General features: G+C 53.6%; 1 protein-coding gene across 3 annotated transcripts in view; it reads right to left on the bottom strand.

The window, feature by feature from the left end:
• The window catches only part of BRD4 (bromodomain containing 4), a 61,496-nt gene that overhangs the window by 29,675 nt on the left and 12,896 nt on the right, over window positions 1-18,925 (bottom strand). For all 3 annotated transcript variants that reach the window (XM_035572195.2, XM_035572196.2, XM_050716025.1), the window contains exons 2-6: window positions 16,979-17,072; window positions 8,189-8,305; window positions 6,228-6,546; window positions 4,787-4,924; window positions 2,444-2,579 (exon numbers count right to left, since the gene is read on the bottom strand). In XM_035572195.2, coding sequence (XP_035428088.2) covers window positions 2,444-2,579; window positions 4,787-4,924; window positions 6,228-6,546; window positions 8,189-8,208 — 613 coding nt within the window. In that variant the 5' untranslated portion in view covers window positions 8,209-8,305; window positions 16,979-17,072. The remainder of the gene's footprint in view (window positions 1-2,443; window positions 2,580-4,786; window positions 4,925-6,227; window positions 6,547-8,188; window positions 8,306-16,978; window positions 17,073-18,925) is intronic.

Below are 18,925 nucleotides of genomic sequence, written 5' to 3' on the forward strand. Positions count from 1 at the left end.
AGCAGCTCCCAAGGAGGGGGTTCGACAGCAACCCCCGAGGTCAGACTTTGGCTTCTACTCGCCCCCGCGCCCTCTGAGGGCTGCCCACGGAGCTCCCTGGGCCACCACTGCTGCTTTTCGCTCGAAACCTCAGAAAACAGCCCGTTCGATCGCAACACCATCGGTCTGACGGCGAGGCTGAGGAAGGATCGGGACGGCCGCGAGGTTCACAGCACAAAGCATTCCGCAAGGGTTACAGGATGCTCGTGCAAGCTCACGGACAGTAAATAAATCGGGGCAAAGCAGCTGAGCAGCTTTTTGGTGCCACTGCAAGCTCGCCAGTGGCACGCTCCTGCGCGTGACACTTTGATAAAGCAATCGCCTCGGAATCGCACAGCGGTTTTGGTCAGAGAAATGAGGATGGCACAAGGTCGACATGACACACGTTAACTCAAGAGCTGGATCTCCAAACCAAAGTGAACATGCTTTCTGATGGGGTGCCGCTGAGATCGGTCATGGCCGGGACGCTCTCAGCCCCGTTATGAATGATCTGGCGCCTTCGCAGACCGAGGTGCGCGGCGCGGCCCCGCAGGACGGACGTCTCGCTCTGCCAGCTCCGCGTCGGGAAGAGACTATAGGGCATGGGGGGTAATCGGTTGAAGCTGAGCTCTTGGGGTGATGTTATGGCCAAAAATGAGCTAATGAAATCCTTGAGGTGTAAACAGGGGAATCGGAAGGCTATTTTACCTCTGCATTTGGCACAGTATTCTAGTAGCAGTCACATCTGTGTCCAGTTATGGTGTCCACAGTTATTTATGTGAAAAACTGGAGAGGGTTCACAGAAGAGCTGTAAAGGAGGACTAAGAGATTGGAAACATTCCTTATAGCGAAAGAAGCCGGTTATTAGGGAGAACACAGATTTGAAAACACGGGAGTCTTCAATATAACAAAGTTACTTAAAGAGGAGACAGCGGTTCAGGGATTAGAGCAGAGACATATTACGAAAAATATGTAACGTGGCAACTAGCTAGCGAACTCCTTCTCAAAAGTGCCAGTAGAGATTTTTTTTTCCACTCTATTTTAGATGTTCTTCTACAAGACAGACTTCTAAACGAGGCGGTGTTGGTACTACTCTTTCACGTTACGTAGCAGGCAGAGGACTGGACTGGATGAGCACAATGGTACCTTTTGGTCCCATAATTTACTAATCCAGGAAAAAAGCTTCAAAAAACAAAAAAACCTAAATCATTAAGTCTTAAGATGTACACAGACAAAAGCACGGAATGTAATTTTATCGATTTGTAACTTTTAAATGGCTTTCAACGTGCTGCAGTTCAACTTTGTGCAGGGCCTCAAGTGTTTGGGCTGGAATTTCACCCCGGCCGAAGCCCGGCTAAAGGTCGGAAAATAGGAGTAGCCCCAAAAAAAGGCCTCAGCTGGGATTTTAGGGGAGCAGAGGCAGGTCTGCACAAAGTGAATTCCACTTCAGGGACTAGCGCATGTGGCAACGCGTCCTTGCAAAGGACGCCGAGTTATTTTAGTGCCAACACACACGGTATGTCCACAATCACCGCAAAATTAAGGAACGAGCTAAGAAAACTGCGACTCGAAGGAGTCTGCGTGTGTGCAAGGAGGACGTCAGCGCATCAGGATGCTTGCAGCTGGTTTCTGCTGCTGCCCACGTGAGGATTCCCATCGCTGCAAAGCCTTCGCTTCCCAGAGTCATCGTTCTTTAGCTGCAGCTTCTCAACATCATTCTCAGCTCTGCGGTCACCGACTCTTTTCGGACAGAACGCGGCATTTTTTTTACAACACTGAGTACGTCCGGACGTACACAGAAAGCAGTGTATGACTCCGAGATCTGATCCGGCAGCGTGCGTGCTGCTCGTTTACTTTTAACAGCTGTCATTTACCCTAGAGGCACTGCGAGTGGTATTTCGTAATCCCCCTCAGCTTCCTGCCCGTACAACCGAAATACTTTGACTCTCGTTCTCAGCTTTTCACCTTGCTGGGCAGGCGGGGAACAACAACCTTTCACTGGTCCCAGCCACGCACGTGCCTCAGCAGTGCTCTGATCACTGCCAAGTCCGTCCCCAGCACTCTTCCGCCCCCCAAAAAGGAAAGAAGCCATGGACAAGGGAGTCTCAAGACACTGCAAAGCCCTTCCTTTTCACCAACAAGAGTCTCACGCACATATGCAAGAGCCTTGGGTGGCCACGCTCCTTACCCCCCCAGCTCGAGATCCTTCTCGAGGCCCCTGCTCCACAGAGCGAGGCACCCTGCGAGCACCGACGACCGCAGCCAGCCCGTGGAGCGCTGGTGGGCTTTAGCCCCTCAATTAAACGCCCCGATTTAAGCGGGAAGAGCCAGGTCTGTATGCGGGGACTCGTGGCCACGACACGCGGCGTGGCAGTGAGCGTGGCTTGACGGCAAACGCGATGCAACGGCAGGGCGAGCAGCGTACCTGCTTCCTTCCGCGCGCGTCCTCTTCCTTTTGTCTGGGCTATAACGATTTCAGTTTCCTCCTGGGTCATTTCGGAGATTTTCTGCAGGAAAAGCTTTTCTAGAGCTTCTGCCATTAAGACTATGTCATCTCCTGGCTGGATGAATAACAGATACAATAAATTAGACAAGGCACACATCTACAGAGAGAGGACTGCTAGAATCTAAACAAATCAGCGTTGCTTTGAAGATTTTGCTCGTGCTTTTCTCCATTTAACATTAATTGTAACCGCAAATTAAAAAAAAGAGAAAGAGAAACATTTCAGAACAGCTTTTGTGAGGCAAAGGAGAGATGTGAAACCCAGGCTGCATGCTGTAATTCTTATCATTTCCCAGCTGAATAATTCGTGGAGCTTTCCCTTAGAGCATCTCTACCTTTCTTTGCACTATTTCCATTGCGATACAGCCCAACAGTGAAGGGGATACTGCCCCGAGTCTCAACAGACAGAAGAGTCCTTGCCCTGAAGCATTTTAAAGCAGGGGGTGGGCAGGGACCTAACACAGAGCACAACCAGATACACTTCGGAGTGAGCCGACCTCACCTGCCTGCAGCACTGGCTGCTTCCTGAACGGAGGGAGGAGGGCCAGCGGAGGGGAGGAGTGGGCAAAAACAAGCACTGGATCTTGGTCTGAAGTCTTTTTGCCTTGTTTTGCTGACAGCGAGAAAAAGAGGCAGCGAGGGAAGGGCACGCGACAAGAGAACAAGAGCCTGGATTGATGAGAAGATGATGAACGAACGGCTGCTGGTGTCAAGACAGGGTGATAAGACGACAAGACGGCCCCAGCCCCGTGGATCAGCACAAGGACGGTTAAAACCGCGCTTGCCGATGGGTCAGATTGGCCGGGGAGACCAATGGAGAACCGGGAAGACCGGGGATATCAGGGAGAAAGCAGGGAAAACATGCAAGTGTGTGGCAGCAAAGAATAAGGAAGTGTGTGTGAATAATCTGAAGCCCCATTCAAGTTGCATCATGCTGGCTCGAAGTGGAAAAGGCAAAGGCCAAGGGCATGATTGTGAAGGACCAAAACAAGACCAAAAAAAAAAACGTTAAACCCAAAGAAAGTCAAACATGCCCAGTAATGTAAGGGTCAGAAGTTGTTATGTGGTTAAAGAGGGCGTGGGTGGTGTGCAAACCTGGAGAAGCGGCCTGTAGCAGTCATTATGGACATCAGAGGAGCACAGAAAGAAGTGACTTTGGATAATCAAGGATGGAGGAAAGGAACCACGGGAGCTGCTGCCATTAGCACTTCCACTAACGACAGTGCATTGGGAGCAAAGTAGGACAAGGTCTTGTGCAACATTTCTGAGGGGAGGAGGAGAAAAGGGTCAAAACACGCAGGGGTGAAGCAACAGGGAGAGGCTGAGGGCCAGAGACGAGACCTGGGAGAAACAGAAGAGCAGGAACCGAGAGGGAACTGAGCCGCTCAGGCAAGCCGTGGGAAGGACGGAGGCAGGCAGGGAACGCTGGAGAAAAGCCTGGCGCCCTGACCGCATCTCCCTGACTTTCATTTTGAAGCCAGCAGTAAACTTGTGGTTTGTGTTTGCTGTTCTTGTGTTACTCAGCACGGTAACGAGCTGCCTCTCCTGTGCTCGGTGCAGCTGACATCTGCCCGTTTCAGTCTCGGAGAATCTGACGATTCCCCATCTTCGTGGAGTACCAAAACCACTCGGGCTCCGTTGCCCACGCCACCATTTGTGGCAAACGCCCCGCTCGAGATGCTCCTTCCTGCGCCCCAGACATTTGCACGAGTGTTTACAAAGCTGTTTCTCAGTCAAGGGAATCTTCCACAGTGCATCGTGAGGCCAGAGCCAGGCACGGCACAACCCAACGCACTGCTCTGAATATCGACTTGTTTTTCCCCACCATCAGACTTCAGGGTTTCAAACCACCCAGATGGCTTTGTAACAAAGCTACAGAAAATAAGGAGGACAGACAGACCTACAAGGCTGCTTCCAAGTACTTGTTTGATCACACTTGTAGCTCTGCTCAAGTCATATCCCAAGAAAAAGTAATTTTTCTTTTCTGAAAAGCGATTTGTAAAACAAACTACATCTGAACTGATCGTCTCCACTAATTCTTTTGGGAGGGAATGCTGCTAAGCCAGCTCTGTCCCTGCCTTGCTTCTCTGCAGAAGACACACGTGCCTGAACTGCCACCACCTTAATCCCCTTTGTTTTTCTAAAGAAACCGATCTCGGTGTTCCCTTTAAGGACCATTAAAAATACAAATGCAAGCGTTTCTGAGCTGGTACAATGAGAACGGAGGATTCCCACAGAGAATACATTTTCGGGAACTTCTCCTACCTTATTGTAGATGTAGCAATTTGTAAACATTGTGTTGAAGTCCTGGATACATTCTTGAGCGTTCCAGTAGTAGTTATTCTCCAAGCGTTTCTTTATTGTTCCCATATCCATAGGAGTTTTAATAATCTTATAATAATCCTGCAAAGGGCAAAGAGGTACGAGTCAGCCTGGCACCCAAAAACATCACCATCACGGAGGTGAGACCTCGACCAGCTCAGCACCGAGCCCACCTGGATTAGATTCTCCAAACCCAGCTCCGGCACAGTCTCCATCCCTCCTCAATTTTTTTTTTTTTAGCCCCCATCAGCTAATTTCCAGGTGTGATTTATAATTAAACATTAGGCAAAACTCCACCAAACACTTTTCAGCCCGTACCCCAGTCTGCTCTGGGTAGGAGAAGGCAAACACGGGCGATCAGTGGTTTTGCTGTGCTGTCCTCCAGGGAGCGAGGTGTTTGTAACTCAGCACAGCAGCCTCACGGGCGAGTAATTTACCCCTCAGCAGACAGAGGCACAAAAAAGCACAGAAAGTGGGTTTTGGGGCTGTAACGGAGCCGAGCAGTTTCCCAAAATCTGAAACAAATGACCCTTCGCAACAGGTCACACGCCTAATGCAGTAACAGACGGAGGAGCGAGGAAATCAGATTTACTTCGAGCCTGTTAAGTGCATCCAGATAATACACGAGAAGGTGTTTCTATTTTAGGCATCATGTTTAGAAAAAGGGGCTGAAAGTCTGTTGCTATAGAACCAGCGATCTCTAGATGCAACCGTGAGACTGTTACCAATGCAAAGAAATTAAATCGCCTGATGCTTAGGCAATAGATTATATATTTATTACATCTTCAAAGTAAAACAGACGAGAGAAGTGGGTGTTATCATAGCAGGTTGCAAAAAAAAGAGGCACGTCATACAAAGGAGAGCTTCTGGAGAGGAACAAATTTCCTCTGGTGGGAACCAACAGGATCTAGACACACAGCAGGGATGCTGTCGTGATTTACTACAGGAAGCTAGCTCGAAATTGTGCTTTTTGCTGGCTCCTTGGGTTCTGCTCTCCAACTCCTCCTGCCCAGGAGGGACGGGGACCAAACTGCACAAGGCACACGTGGTGGGGGCTTCGGGACCAGCAAGGCAGAGCCCAAGCTGAGGGATTTATCGCTTAACGATCTTTGGTGCCTAACTAGGAAGGGACAGACGGCTAGCTGGTGACCCGGCCTCAAACATCAACCGGCTCCTGAAATGTTATTCGTATTTTCTCCTCCGTGTCCCAGCCGAAGGACTGCTCCTGATTGTAAAAGCCAGACCGGGAGCTGAACCACCCAAAGTCTGGCCTCTCGGGGCTCTTTTCTTACAAGATTTTGGAGGCAGGGCGGACGCGCGCGGTTCCGTTCCTCCCACCGTTACGCGAGGGGAAACTCGGGCTGCTCGCTCAGCCTCTACTTACAGGGAGGTTCAGCTTGACAGCGTCCACGGGCTGCTGGAAAGGCCACGCAAACTGGTGCTTCCATAGCGTCTTGAGCACCACCTTGAGCAGGTACTGCAGCTGGTTGGTCTGGCGCTTGGGCTTGTTGGGGTTGGAGGTCTCTGGCGGAGGGGGGTTGACGCCGACGGTGCTGCCTTGCTGGGGTTGCGCCTGCGCCTGCGTCGTAGACATTTGGGTGGCTTCCAGTCCATCCCCCATCACCGGCAGGTTTCTCAGTCTCGTCCCGGGGCCGCTCTCCGCAGACATGCTATTGATCCCATTGCATTCCTCACCAGACACCCTGCAAAACAACGGCACCGCACACGGGTCACTTCCCAGCCGGCTTTTGCGGCGAGGCGCTGCGTTAAAACAAACCCGGCGCACCTTCGGGAGGCTAGCTCAGGCACCCCGCGCGCCTGGGGACGCTGGCACGGTGTCCGAGGGCACCCAGCGAATGAACTGGGTCAGGATTCTAGATCCTGGGGTAATAATGGGCATTCTGAGGCGTATCCTTGTTCCTGCCCGATCTGCTCAGCGAGGGCTCCAGAGCGGCCGCGGCCTCGCTGAACGTTCTCAGTTACGAGGCTAAAACGAGCACAACCCCCACCAGCACTCTGCAGGTGCCCCAGAACACGGAGTTTCGGCTCCGGCCAAAAAAAAAACAGGTTGTTTTTTTGAAAGGTTTGGTTCGTCCACACAAGCAGAGAAGTTAAGGCAGCGCCAGCGAGCCTTTCGTTACAGCGCTCTGGCTGGAGGAGCACAAGACAATGAGTTTTACCCCATTTCAGTTCACCGGAGCACTGCAGCTCCTCCCTGCTCCACCACCACGCCGGCTCCCCCAAAATTTGCTGCTCAATTTGTTCTTTTAAGCGAGCGTTAAACCTCCCTAGTACGCTTCAGCTGAACTACAGAGCAGGCAGACCCGCTTGTGTGGGGCGTGCATGCTATCTGCTTGAGGTAGGGAATTCTAACGTCGTCCTGAAGACCAGAAAGTTGATAAAAATTGATAAAAAGACATTTTTGCTGACTCTAAGGCATCCCTCCAGGGACAACACTTCCCATGCACATACCCAGAAGTGACAATAACGTCACGCTGGGCCAACATAGCACGCTTGAAGCAATCAGAGAAGACAATAATACATTTTGTGCAAGACTGAGTTAAATGAGAGCTTTGTTCACCGGTTTCGAGTGACGCCTGGGGAAACTGAGGAAGGAATCGTCAGCCCCGGGGCACATCTTTGCTCACGGGGCCATAAAGTCCTTGCTCAGTTGGGTGAGGATGGACTTTTTTTTTAATGCATTCCTCTGCCAGCCCTGTGTGGTGTGGAAAACCTGCTCCGTGCTGAGGCACCAACTCAGCGGAGCAAACCTCTGCACATATGCTTCGCCTTGAGTATAACGCTCACAAGCAGCATCTGGCCCCGTTTTCTGATGCCATTAGCAGCCCCCGTGCCTCTGGTCGTGGTCTGGACATACATGCGTGGCCTCCACAAGGACCACGGGCTTCGGTTTCAGGGCTCTGAGGAAGCCGAAGCACCTCTCAGCAAAGACGCTGCCCGCAGGCCCAAGCTGTGCCCTCTGCTCCCCTAGGATGTGTCACTGGTGTCAGATTTTGCCATGCAGATCCCAAGTGTCACATCCAGCGAGCTGCTGGCTCAGCTGTCCTGGGAAACCTCTCGCTTAGAGCTTTGTTTGGCACCTGGCTTTCCTCCCCAGTAACAACGCGGACCCATCGCGGGGGAGACCTGACTCAAAGGTGACGTGATTTTGGAAGCAATTTGGATTTTCTCTTTGCAAAATTCCTTGAATTTTGCTTCTGGGTTTGTGCTGATCCCTCTGGGTCGGACATGAGGGTGGCGTGGGGAAGGAGTGAGGCACTGTCCCTATCACCCAGCAGCCAAGCCAAAGGAATCCCTCTTTACTCACTGCAGGGGCTACATTACCTTGTAGGATACATTGCCATATAACTTTGCCCCAGAAAATGATGCAGAGTCAGAAGTTGCTTGGCTTGTCCATCTATCTTCCGTGGCTTCAGGCACAAATGCCTTTAGATACTGTATCTGATGAAACAAACAAAGCAATTAATCTGAGGCATCAAAAACGAAGGCTACCTCCAGAGAACCGTATTTTTCTTTATACAAATAGCCCGTTTTTGGCTCTCAGCAAAGCAGAGGAGCCCGCAGACACCTGGATGCTCAATCACTGCGAACACAAGACACCGACACGCAGACAAGGAACGGGCACTGCTGTTTGAGGCTTCCCCGGGCATCTGCCACCTTTTTGGAAAGCTCCCTCCTCAAATTCATCACCCCAAGGCCTACAATCAGGTGTCTTCCTTTTGCTCCCTATTACACCAGCTCTCCGAGAGCCAACTGTCAGAGGAAGGAGGTTTATTTTTATTTAAAGACAAGGGAAAACACGTCCTAACTGTTTTAATTTCTTCCCGTTCCACTTAGGAGATGCTAACCACCTGTCGAGGCAGTTCAGCGTTGCACCCAGTTTAACTCTCCATCTTTTTCACTGTCTTCTTGCTGACTTGAAAGACCCTAGCAGTCTCTTCTTGGGAACTCCTTCTAAGGCACCCGTGCCTTTTTTTAAGCACGTTAGCTGGAAATGCACCATTTTCCACCCTTCCTTTGCCCTCTCTCACCACTAAGGGATGCTTTGAGTCTCTCCTCTGTGCGGGTGGTTACGTTACAGCTCTCCTCTCGCGTTATTACCCAAGTATCACAGAATCACCCATGCTGCTGCGTGTGGTCAGGGTATTCCCAGGTCCTCCTTTCACCTCTCCCTAAAAAAACGCGGCGACTGGGACAGGGAACGTTTTCGGACCCAAAACACCGACGCTGGAGAGCTGACTGCAGCCCAGTACCCGCAGTTAACTGCAAAGAGCAGCAGGATGGAGGGTGTGAACCCCAACTTCACCGTCCAGTGAGGTGTAACCCGTATTACCAATTATAAATTCGGGCTGTGGGTATCAATATAGGTTACACAGAGGACAAAGCCCCTGACGGATCACCACCACCACGTTTTGTGAGCGGGAAGCCTTACTAAGAGGCCGAACACCCTACTCCACATTGTGCCTTCTCGGTGATTTATGGCACCGTGAAAACCCGGAGCGATGCTTGCCACGTTCCTGCGACCAGACCACCCCAAAAGCTTTCCGTGCGCCGGTAAATAAAGGTGGGATGAGATGAGGCGAAGCACGCAGCAGGAAAAGCGGCCCTGAGCGCTGGATGGCTTTCCGGGAAGGGTTGTTTCAGGCCAGTGGGCAAGAATATCGCAGGCAGCTTCTCCTCCCCTTGCTTTGTGCTTATCTGCTCATCACGCATTCCAGCCCGATTTCCCCGAAGCGGGGCAGATTGCATTTCATCCCCGCCTCACGCCGAGATGCTATCGAGCGCGGGGCGGCTCGAACTCGGGCGGGGCGCGCTCCCCCCGAGCCACGTGGTTGAGTTTGTTGAGCTCTGGCTGCAACGAACCCGATTTTGTGTCCTCCTCCGGCGGCCCCGCGAGGCGGGACGGGGCTGTAATGCGGCGCGGGAGCCGGCAGAGGGTAGTGCCAGGCTGCGCCGAGGCAGGGATCCGGCTTCCGGGGAAGGGTTTTCCTCCGTTGCGCACCGCCGAGCGGAGCAGGATGGAAATTGTTCCGGAGAATTTAGGCGCTGGGCAGAAGAAGGAAGGCCGGGAGCGTCCCTGCACGAGGACAAAGCCATCGGGGAGAGGCAGGGGTCCAGAAGCAGGCAGCGGAGGAAGGCAGAAACGCTTGAGGAGGTGCGGGGGGAAACTGAAAGGTTGGCAAAAGCTCGGGCAGGGAAGGGCTGCGCAGGGCTGGGGTGGCAGAAAAAGGCCCTAGGAACACCCCAAGCGTTGTGGGGGAGCCGCTCCAAGAGGGCAGCGGAGGCAAGGAAGACGCTGCTGCTCCTTATCCACACATTGCTGCTCCTTCTCCATGCGCTGCTCGTGTCGGGAAGGGCGATGGCTCAGACCAAAGCAGGAGGCGGGCGATGAACAGAGGGGGCAGGCCCAGGAGCAGGACGAAATCCCAAAGGGGTCGCTCCCGTTATGGCAGTGACCGGCCCCAAAAACGCCCTGAGACCCACGCGCGGGGCAGCAGGGGGCAAAGTGGAGCCGGCAGGCTGCGCTCCAGCGTGCTTCCCCTCCCTCCTCTCCGCCTAAACAAATAGGTCATAAATTAAGCTTTTACAAAAGCCCCAAAGAAACGAGCCTTGTAAAGCAGCAGAGCGACCTTGTAGGTTTTTTACGGGGGTTCCTTTGAGGCCATTAGCCCCCCCGGGTGGGTGCTAGCGAAGCGGAAAGCGGGTTTTATTTTGAGCGGTGCCTTCAGGAGGAAGGCGGAGAGGCAAAGCCCAGGCTGGGGATGACCGCCCGCTCACAGCAGCCACCCCAACACATCCCTCGCTGGCAGCTCAGCGCCTGCCCCGAAGAGCCCAGCGGGTCAGGGATGGGTTTCTATCACCAGACCCAAGGTTTGGGGCCCTTGGCAGAGCACCCCCGCTCTGATTTCAGGTAAACAGACGTCCTGTGAGCACTGCTTTCAGATGACGCAGGAGGTTTAAGATGCCCCTGACTGAGCAGCAGCAGCAGGAAGGCAGCGCAGTCTCGTGGGGCATCCCGCTGCACCAGGCGCGCGGGGACGAGCTGGAGCAGATTGGGCGTGGAGCAGTGACCGAATTTGAGCCTTCGCTCAAAGGGGAAGGCGCAGCAGCAGGAGCCCGCGCCCCCTGCTCCGGTTTCAGGCTGTCTCCTGCAGGCTTTGTTCTCGGCTCGTCCCCAGCTGGAACCGCACATGACAGCGCCGTGACTCACCCCCAAAGCGCTGATTCACTGCCGGCACCGGCGCACGAAGCCAGGCTGCAGGGCGGCGGACCCCGGAGCCAAGCCCCTGGCCCTCCACCGCCGTCCCAATCGCTCCCAGTCGCTACCGATGTCGTTTTAAAGCAAAAAAGGCCCAGGTTTCAGCCAGGGGGATGCAGAGGAAGGGAATGGCTGGAGTTAAGCCAGCGTTTAAAACTTCTGACTCACGCCCAGCACAAGCCCGTGTTGGGGACAGCTTCGCTGCAGGCACGCACATGCCCCGGGGTGGTGTTGCAGGAAAAGCGCAGACAGAAAATAAAGGAGAGGAGCAAACGTGCAGAGCGGTGCGTGGGTGAAGGGAACAGCAAACTGAGATCCAGAGCTAAAGCGCAAAGTTTCAGCTGTACGACGAATCCCATCCCTGCCTCTATTACATACAAACACCCTGCAAAAGAAGGCTGGGCTGCAAAATCCGGCAGCTGAAAGGAATAATGGGAATAACGATCAGATCTGTGGTGGCCAGCACTCCCTTTAGTTCTCACCCTGCTGAGCCAGGAGGAGGGGATCAACACGTGTAATGAGCATCCCCGTATCTTAAATACACAAAAGGGAAGGCAGAGACCCGAGCTTTAACAGCATGGGGCAAGCTCGATGTTTCCTAACTTCCCAATTCTTCCCTTTACAGCCTCCTCGAGGCTGTTTTCAGCCTGTTGCGCTTGACATCCCTGCAAATGCTCTTTGAACGCTGCCGTGCGAGCGCAGCGGCTTCCCCCCTTTAGGACACGGATGCTCAGCTGCTGCTGCTGTTATTAAAAACCAGGCTCCTGGTGCCCAGCACATGCTGTTCCCTGCCAAAACCATCTTCCAACGAATCAACGCTGCGAGTTCTGGCCGAAAATCCCTGAGATGCGCTCCCCCGGCTCCCACGCTGATAAGCGTTATTTTTGTTCCCCCTACGTGCAGCTCACCAAAAAGGGGGACGGATAGATGGGAGAGCACTTGTTCCTCAAGGACCTGCCGGGCTATCAGCCTAAAAGCACGTGTAAAGCCCAGCCTGCAGAGGGATTTCTCCCTCCCCGCTTCCTGCTGCATCCCAAAGACGCGACCAGAGCCGGCGTTGAGGCTCCCGCACCGCGATTCAGCGGCGAACTTCCCCGGGCGGGCAGCAACAAAGGAGGGAGCCGGGCACACTGCAGAGGCCTCGTAAAATGCTGATGGAGATGGATGGGGTCTGCGCCTCCCACGTGGCTACCGGGCTGTTCCACCCCGGGGCCCGTGCAGTGCTCCAGGAGACACCGATCGGCCCCGTTAAGAGAAGCAGAGCGCCCCAGGCTCGGTCACGACGCCCCCACGGGGGTAACGGGGCATCAGCCACGCCATGGAGCTGAGGAGGCCAAGAAATAAAAGCAGTAAAAGCTCAGCTTGTAAAAGCAGGGAGCTTCTACAGGTGGGGAAGCAGTGGTTGGAAAAGAAGTTGGCGTCTGTGCTCGCACCGAAACAACTCGACTCCGCAGGACTTGATGGGGAAAAGGGAGCAGGGCGCTGGCTAGCGAGGGCTGCGGAGTAAACTGGAACTACAACAGCGAGCTGGAAGAGGGCAGAAGACCTGAAATTACGCCTCTTTGGGACAAGGAGCAGCTTTGAGACAAGCCTCTAGCCCCGTCAGGCAGTTCACGAGAGCAAGGAAACAAAGGACAAATGTTTTAAGTGAGCTCCGAGGCTTCTTTTCGAGCCTCTCGTCTCTATTAAGAAGACCCCAGACTTCCTACACAGGGAAAAATCAAAATCAAACCGGGGCTAGTTTACTAAAGGTGGCTGTTTTTATTAAGCAGAAGGAAAAGAGAAGTGGTTCTGCTCCTCTCACCTCTGCTCGTGCCTCCCAGCGAGCGTTTTTCCCCAAAATACAGCACCGGTTACGTGCCCGAGGCAATGCCCCAGCCCACCAGTGCTGGTCATGACCTGGAGCCGTGCTCCAGTCCTGCTGGATGACAGAAATAACCCGCGTGGGGCCAGGTGTGAGCACCACAACACCCAAACCCGTTCCAGTTTGCAAACTGGTTCCCAGCATCGTTCAGAGGGTGAAAGCCAGAAGGGGACCAAGTCTGACCTCACCCTGCAATGCTTCCACCGAGACCGTAAGCGAGGGTTTAAGGCCGTGACTCAGCCTCAGAGGCTGATGTGCAGCGAGCACGCAGGTACACGAGTGTATTTTTCTTTTTTTTTTTTTTTTTAGGGTTTTGCTCTCTGAGCCCAGGAAGGGGATGCACAACTGATCTGACAGGGAGAGTCCCTTATAACGCAGCCGCTGGCAGCAGGGGGACGCTGCCACTGCTGCGGCTTCTTTCAACACCTGAGATGTAATTACTCACCTCAACCAATATCCCAGCTGGGATATCGGAGGAAATTCGTGCCTTCCACGGCAGCTGGTGGAAGCAGCATGTTCTGTACTAACCCAACGTTTCGGGGTTTAGCCACCAGGACCCTACAACCGTAACGCAGAGCGCTCTTGAAGGCAGCTCTGAAAATACCCCTAAAATAAATGCCACGGGTTTTTTAAATGCCATGGGTTTTCAAGCAGGCCAGAACTCCCCGACTCTCCTCGAGGCCACAGCGACAGCCGCCTCACGAGCCAGCAAGCTAAATCGGACTGATTTATTCCAAGACTACTCAGAGCCAAATCCCCACGCTCCTGGTACAGGTGTGGAAAAGCCTCCTTCTCTTACCCCTCCCTTACCATGGCTTTAGGAACACCCACACGGTGCCGTCGGAGCAGGCTGGGTTCTGCAGTGGATTAACCAAATCCACACGGCAGGCGTCCTCGTCTGACCCGAGCTCAGCCCGGAGGGCCGAGGAGCGAAGGTTTGGAGCCCACAGATCTCCCGCGATCACCACGACCTTATCGCGGAGATCTCTGGATCCCTGCTGGATCAGGTCTGTGCAGCTCCCCCCGGCTCCCTCTCACCTCCTCTGGTCTGCAGCAGTGCAGTTTCCAGAGCAGGAAGCACGTTCTGGGCAGCAAAGCACAATTTAAGTGAATTTAGCTGCATCTGGGCATTTGCAGCCCTTATCCTGGAGGAGCTCTGTGCGGCTCCATTTCCACAGGATCCCAGCGATGCCCTGCAGAAACGGGAGGCTACGAGACCACAAAATCCTCACGCAACAGCTTGCGGTGGACATTTGCTGCCCTTTGTAACTCCTAACAGTTCCAATCCCACCTCGGCTATAAACGAGGAGAATAAAAAAAAAAAGAATACGCTGGAAGGTAATTCAAATTCACAGCAGATCTGCCCCACTTTAATTACGCAATCTGTGTCAGTGGGGAAGCACAAACAGGATTACTTTTCCATCTGACCGATTTAGGCAGCTGGGGAGAGCGGCATTCATGCCACCGGGCAGACGGCATTGTCTGGAGCCGATCCAGCGGTCATGCTGCAGGAGGCTGTTATTAGCAGCCCTAATCCTCGCTCGCACGCCGACGTGGGCGCTGACCTCCGCAGCTACCTGGATGTACGGGTGTTATTTGAGCGTTTCCTGCTTAATTTCACAGCTTCTGGCTGCCTCAGATGCTGGCCGCTCGCGTTCGGTGTGAGCTCCGGGGTCGGACGTTGAATTGCTCCGGCCCGTTCTGGGCCCTGAGTACTGCAGGTTTCACTGCTAGAAGAGATTTCACTGCTAGAAGAGATTTATTTCTTCTTGCATCCTAAGTGCTGGGGATTCCCCTTCTGTTCCAGGAAGGACACGCAACAGGAACCAGCCTTGCAGCTGGAAAATCCTCCCTCCGGTTTGTTCCTCGTCCCCGCTGTTTCTCCGGGAGCCTTTGCCTAGGCTCAGCCTTCCGTGAGTGAGGTAACATCAAACCGAGGTCTGCGGGGGTTCACACCCAGCATCGCGACCTTAAATATCCTCAGCTTTTTGCACTACGGCTCCCACATGCTCAGCACTGAGGTCCCTGCCACCAAGAGCCTCCAGTCCGCTGGAGGAAAAGGAACGAAGAGGAAAAGGAAAGCTTTTGCCACACCTGAGAGACCAGAGAGGAATCAGCTTTTACTGAGCTAAGTTACACCAACCACACGTCCAGCAGCACACACCCAGCCCAGCTTTTGTCGCTTGTTTGGGTTTTGCACGGCGTTAGATTCCCAGAAACCTCTTCAGGGTGGATGTTCGAGCAGGACACGTGCGTGGCAAGCTGGCTCACGAACACCAGTGCTTCAAAAAGAAGCAGAGGAGAGATGGGGCATTAGGAAATCGAGGTGATGGCTCACAGCTGAGACCTTCCTCGCCTGCAGGGCCACCAACATCCTCCTCAGCACGGCAGGCTCCGCACCGCCGCTGCTTTTCACTTCCACCGCCCCTTTGAGCCGAGCAGAAATGTTCCAAACAAGCAGGCTGCACTTGGTACGGCCTCACAATTTGGAGGCAGTTTTTGGGCCACGCTGCAGAAAATTCGCAGTGAATATTTTATCAGCTTTCTTCCTGGCTCGGCGCGGTTACATATTTTAGTTTACAACTCAAACAGATCCTCTTTGCACCCACGTTCAGTTACCAAGGCGATTCTCTGGACGGGATCCATTTGCTCCTGAAAATGAATGATCCCAGCAACCAAAAACATTTGTGAAAAGCAACTGCGTTGGCTTGTAAACCAGCACCAGGGGCTCACGAGCAGAGCTGGACTTCACGGACAAAGACCCAGCACGGCGAACCCAGACGCCCTCAGCACCACCAAGCGGCAGCTCCTCCCTCCATCCACCAGGGAGCCGAGCCCACAGCTCAGGAGCAGCAGCTTTTGCCCGCTCCACTCATCCCTCATCACCAGCGCTGGTGTGTGAAGCACCCCACAGACACGGCTCAAGGGAGGTATTATTCCTACCCTCCAGGAAAAGGGCGATTGAAGGAGATGCGACGCCCTCTGTGCCAGCCTAGCCTTTACAAGAGCCGTTCCTTTCCTTTTCCTGGAAAGAGCGAGGGTTTATTTTTCCTATTTTCCTTCCTGCTGTCCGCTATCAAAAAAAAAAAAAAGCAGCTCCAAGGTCAGAGCATTCGCAGAACGGCTGGCATGCGTATTTAAAACATGGATTTTCCCACAGGAGACTTGAGCAAGCCAATCGCTAGCCGTGCCCGGGCCGTGGCCGTAACCATACGCGACTGGCGGTAAATATTCCTCCCACTCCGCTTGTGCCAAAGTATTCAGGTGTCAAAGCCAACCGGGAACTTTTAAAGCTGAAGTCACGAAACAACAATAGTTGGATACCTGGGGTAATTTTCCGTTTTTTACTGAGCATTTTGATGGCAAGCTACCAGAAACAAAGCGCTTCTGGGAGAGCGAGCTCTCAGAGAAGAGGCACCGCGAGGCGTTACGGCTGCGCCCTGTTTTCCTGAGCCGGGTGACACAGCAACTCCGAGACAAGGACCCCAAAACACCCAGGGGAGCAAGAAGCAGCCGGTGCGGGCTTGACAGCAGCCAGAGCCCCCAGCCTCACTCAGAGCCTTGGCGGAGAAGCACGCAAGGTGTACGGGTACGCTAGGGGAAGCTAGATACCTCCAGGATGCGTCTGATGTTCTAAAATGCCAGAGAAATGGTCAAAGATGGGTAATTCGGAGTTAGAGCGCAGCTGGGGAGCTTCTTACCGCCCTCACTCCCTCCTCACAGCTCTCCCCTGCTCCTGTCCCTCCTGCGAGCCTCCTCTCCTGCCTGCTGTCAGCGAGGCACTGAAATCCCCCCACGTAATAAAGCCACCAGGACGGAGCCTGGCCCCACGTCAGCAGAGCTCGTGCTCTGAGCTCACCGCCACATCAGGCTTCTGGTCACCGTCACTGCCCCAGAAGAGACATTTCTGCCCCCAAAACACAGGAAATAAGCCACACCTTGCCACCCCCCAACTTATTTGCACAGTAGTGGAACTCGCTGCGACAGTTACCTTAAATCAGAGTCGACCCTTCGAGGTGTTCGGGACTTCTTCACCAGCTGAACCCTCTGACCTTCATTTTTGAAGCTACTACCGAAAGAAAAGTCTGTAAGGAAAAGAAACGGGTGTTACTTCGAGCACATCCGAAACATTAACTTGCTCCCGTCGCGCAGCGTTTCTCCTTTGGCTTTTGGTCTCCAGTTTTTGGTTTTTAAGGAAAAAACCTGGCGAGTCGGGTAAGCAGCGGCAGTCCGTTTGCAACAGCACGGACGTCAGGATCCCGAGGAAAGGCATCGCGGCGCAGGCACGGATGGGGCAAGAAACCCCACAGCCCCCAACCTGCAAGACAACAGCCCCAACTCACGCTTTGGGGTCCCAATGTACCAAGAAACGGGATCGTGTTCGAGTTAACCAGCCCCACACACCTCTTCTTCAGCCATCCAGTCAGCACAGGCTTCAGGAAAGCGTCAAGCTTTCCCAAACCAGAATGAGTAACTCGGAGATTGCTCAGCAAGGTCTTTACGGTCCAGAAAGTCCTTTCTGGGTGTTGAAACTGGTTATTTAACTGGTTATCGGCTGTGTGAGCTGCCAAAGCCCAGGCTAGCTCCTCGCAAGGGGCCTCAAAGCTGCAGCACAGCCCCGACACGAGATGAGCAACAGCTCCTGTGTGCAACCACCACCTTTTCACGGAGTTTGTCCAAAAACCCCGCAAACAAGACTACGAAGAGGAGCGCAATCGTGACCAGAACCCTTTAAACATCCCTGCCACTCCTGAAGTTCTCTGAGGGTGACGGGAGCGAGGCGTTGGCCCTCCCGAAAACCGCCCACGAGCTGCTTCCAGCAGCTCCTTGCCCCCACCGCACTTCACGCGCCTGCAGAGGGGGCGCCCAGTTGTAGCGGGTACCCCTAAAACAAATTCTATCACCAATGACATTTTGCTACAAAGGCAAACTAAAACAAGGCGATTTAGAAGGCTGGTGTTATCTAGAGAGGACGCGTCGAGCTGGAGCCCAAGACGCAGTACTGAATTTCCCCCTCCATCAGGATAAATCTGCATGAAGAGGTTCCGTTTGCAGGCTGGCGATCCCGTTAACTCGAGGCAAAACCGTTTTAGCTGTGATTAACGCAGACACGCAAGGCGAGACGTGAACAAGAGCGGGGTGTGATGGTTGTCACAAAAATCAACACCAAAACAGCCAATAAAAACAAGTTCCCCCCCCCCCCCAAAGAAAGGCTAAGATCAGGAAAAACCCTTACAGTACCAGCAAGGTACGCGTGCACTATCGAAAAAGAGTTGCATTATGAAAAGGTGCGCGGAAAGCTACAGTAATCACCTTACCAAGGTTTAGATCCATCCTCCAAAGCTACACAGATCTGCTTTCCGCCAGTAAAACTGCACTTCAGGGCTCCCTCCCTTACCTGACCTCAGCAGTAAGGGCAGACATTTCTAGTTTGGCTTGTAAAAGCACAACGTGTGAGTGGTGAACCTTTAACCACCTCAGCTGAGGCCTGAAGAGCTCGGAGGAACAGCGAGAGGCACTTCCCTGCGACGTCTGAGGCGAAATCATCATTTAGCAGGCCCACGGACACGAGGCAGCAACTCCTCCCTCTTGATTCCAGGGCAATACCGGCCCCAGACAAGCCACCCCGCTAGCAAAACGCCAGCAGGGAGCACCCCATCATCCTGGAAATCACAGGTTGTGGTGCGGACCCAACACCGGGAGCAACCCGGGCACGAAGGTGGAAGAGCTACTGCCCCGCTCGCTAGGTCAGCGATGCCCTCGGTCCTCTCCTAAAAGCTAAATTTCTAAATTTCCTAAATTCCTAAGGGAAGCAGGTTTTTGCCACCACGCTTCCCAGCTGGGAGGAAACACGCCCGGGAAGGCGAAACTACTCACCTCGTGCAGAGTTTGAGGTTCAAGTAAAACTTGGCAGCTACGCCGGGCGGATTAATGGCCA

Source organism: Cygnus atratus, chromosome 30, assembly GCF_013377495.2.
Source record: "Cygnus atratus isolate AKBS03 ecotype Queensland, Australia chromosome 30, CAtr_DNAZoo_HiC_assembly, whole genome shotgun sequence".
Taxonomy (NCBI): domain Eukaryota; kingdom Metazoa; phylum Chordata; class Aves; order Anseriformes; family Anatidae; genus Cygnus; species Cygnus atratus.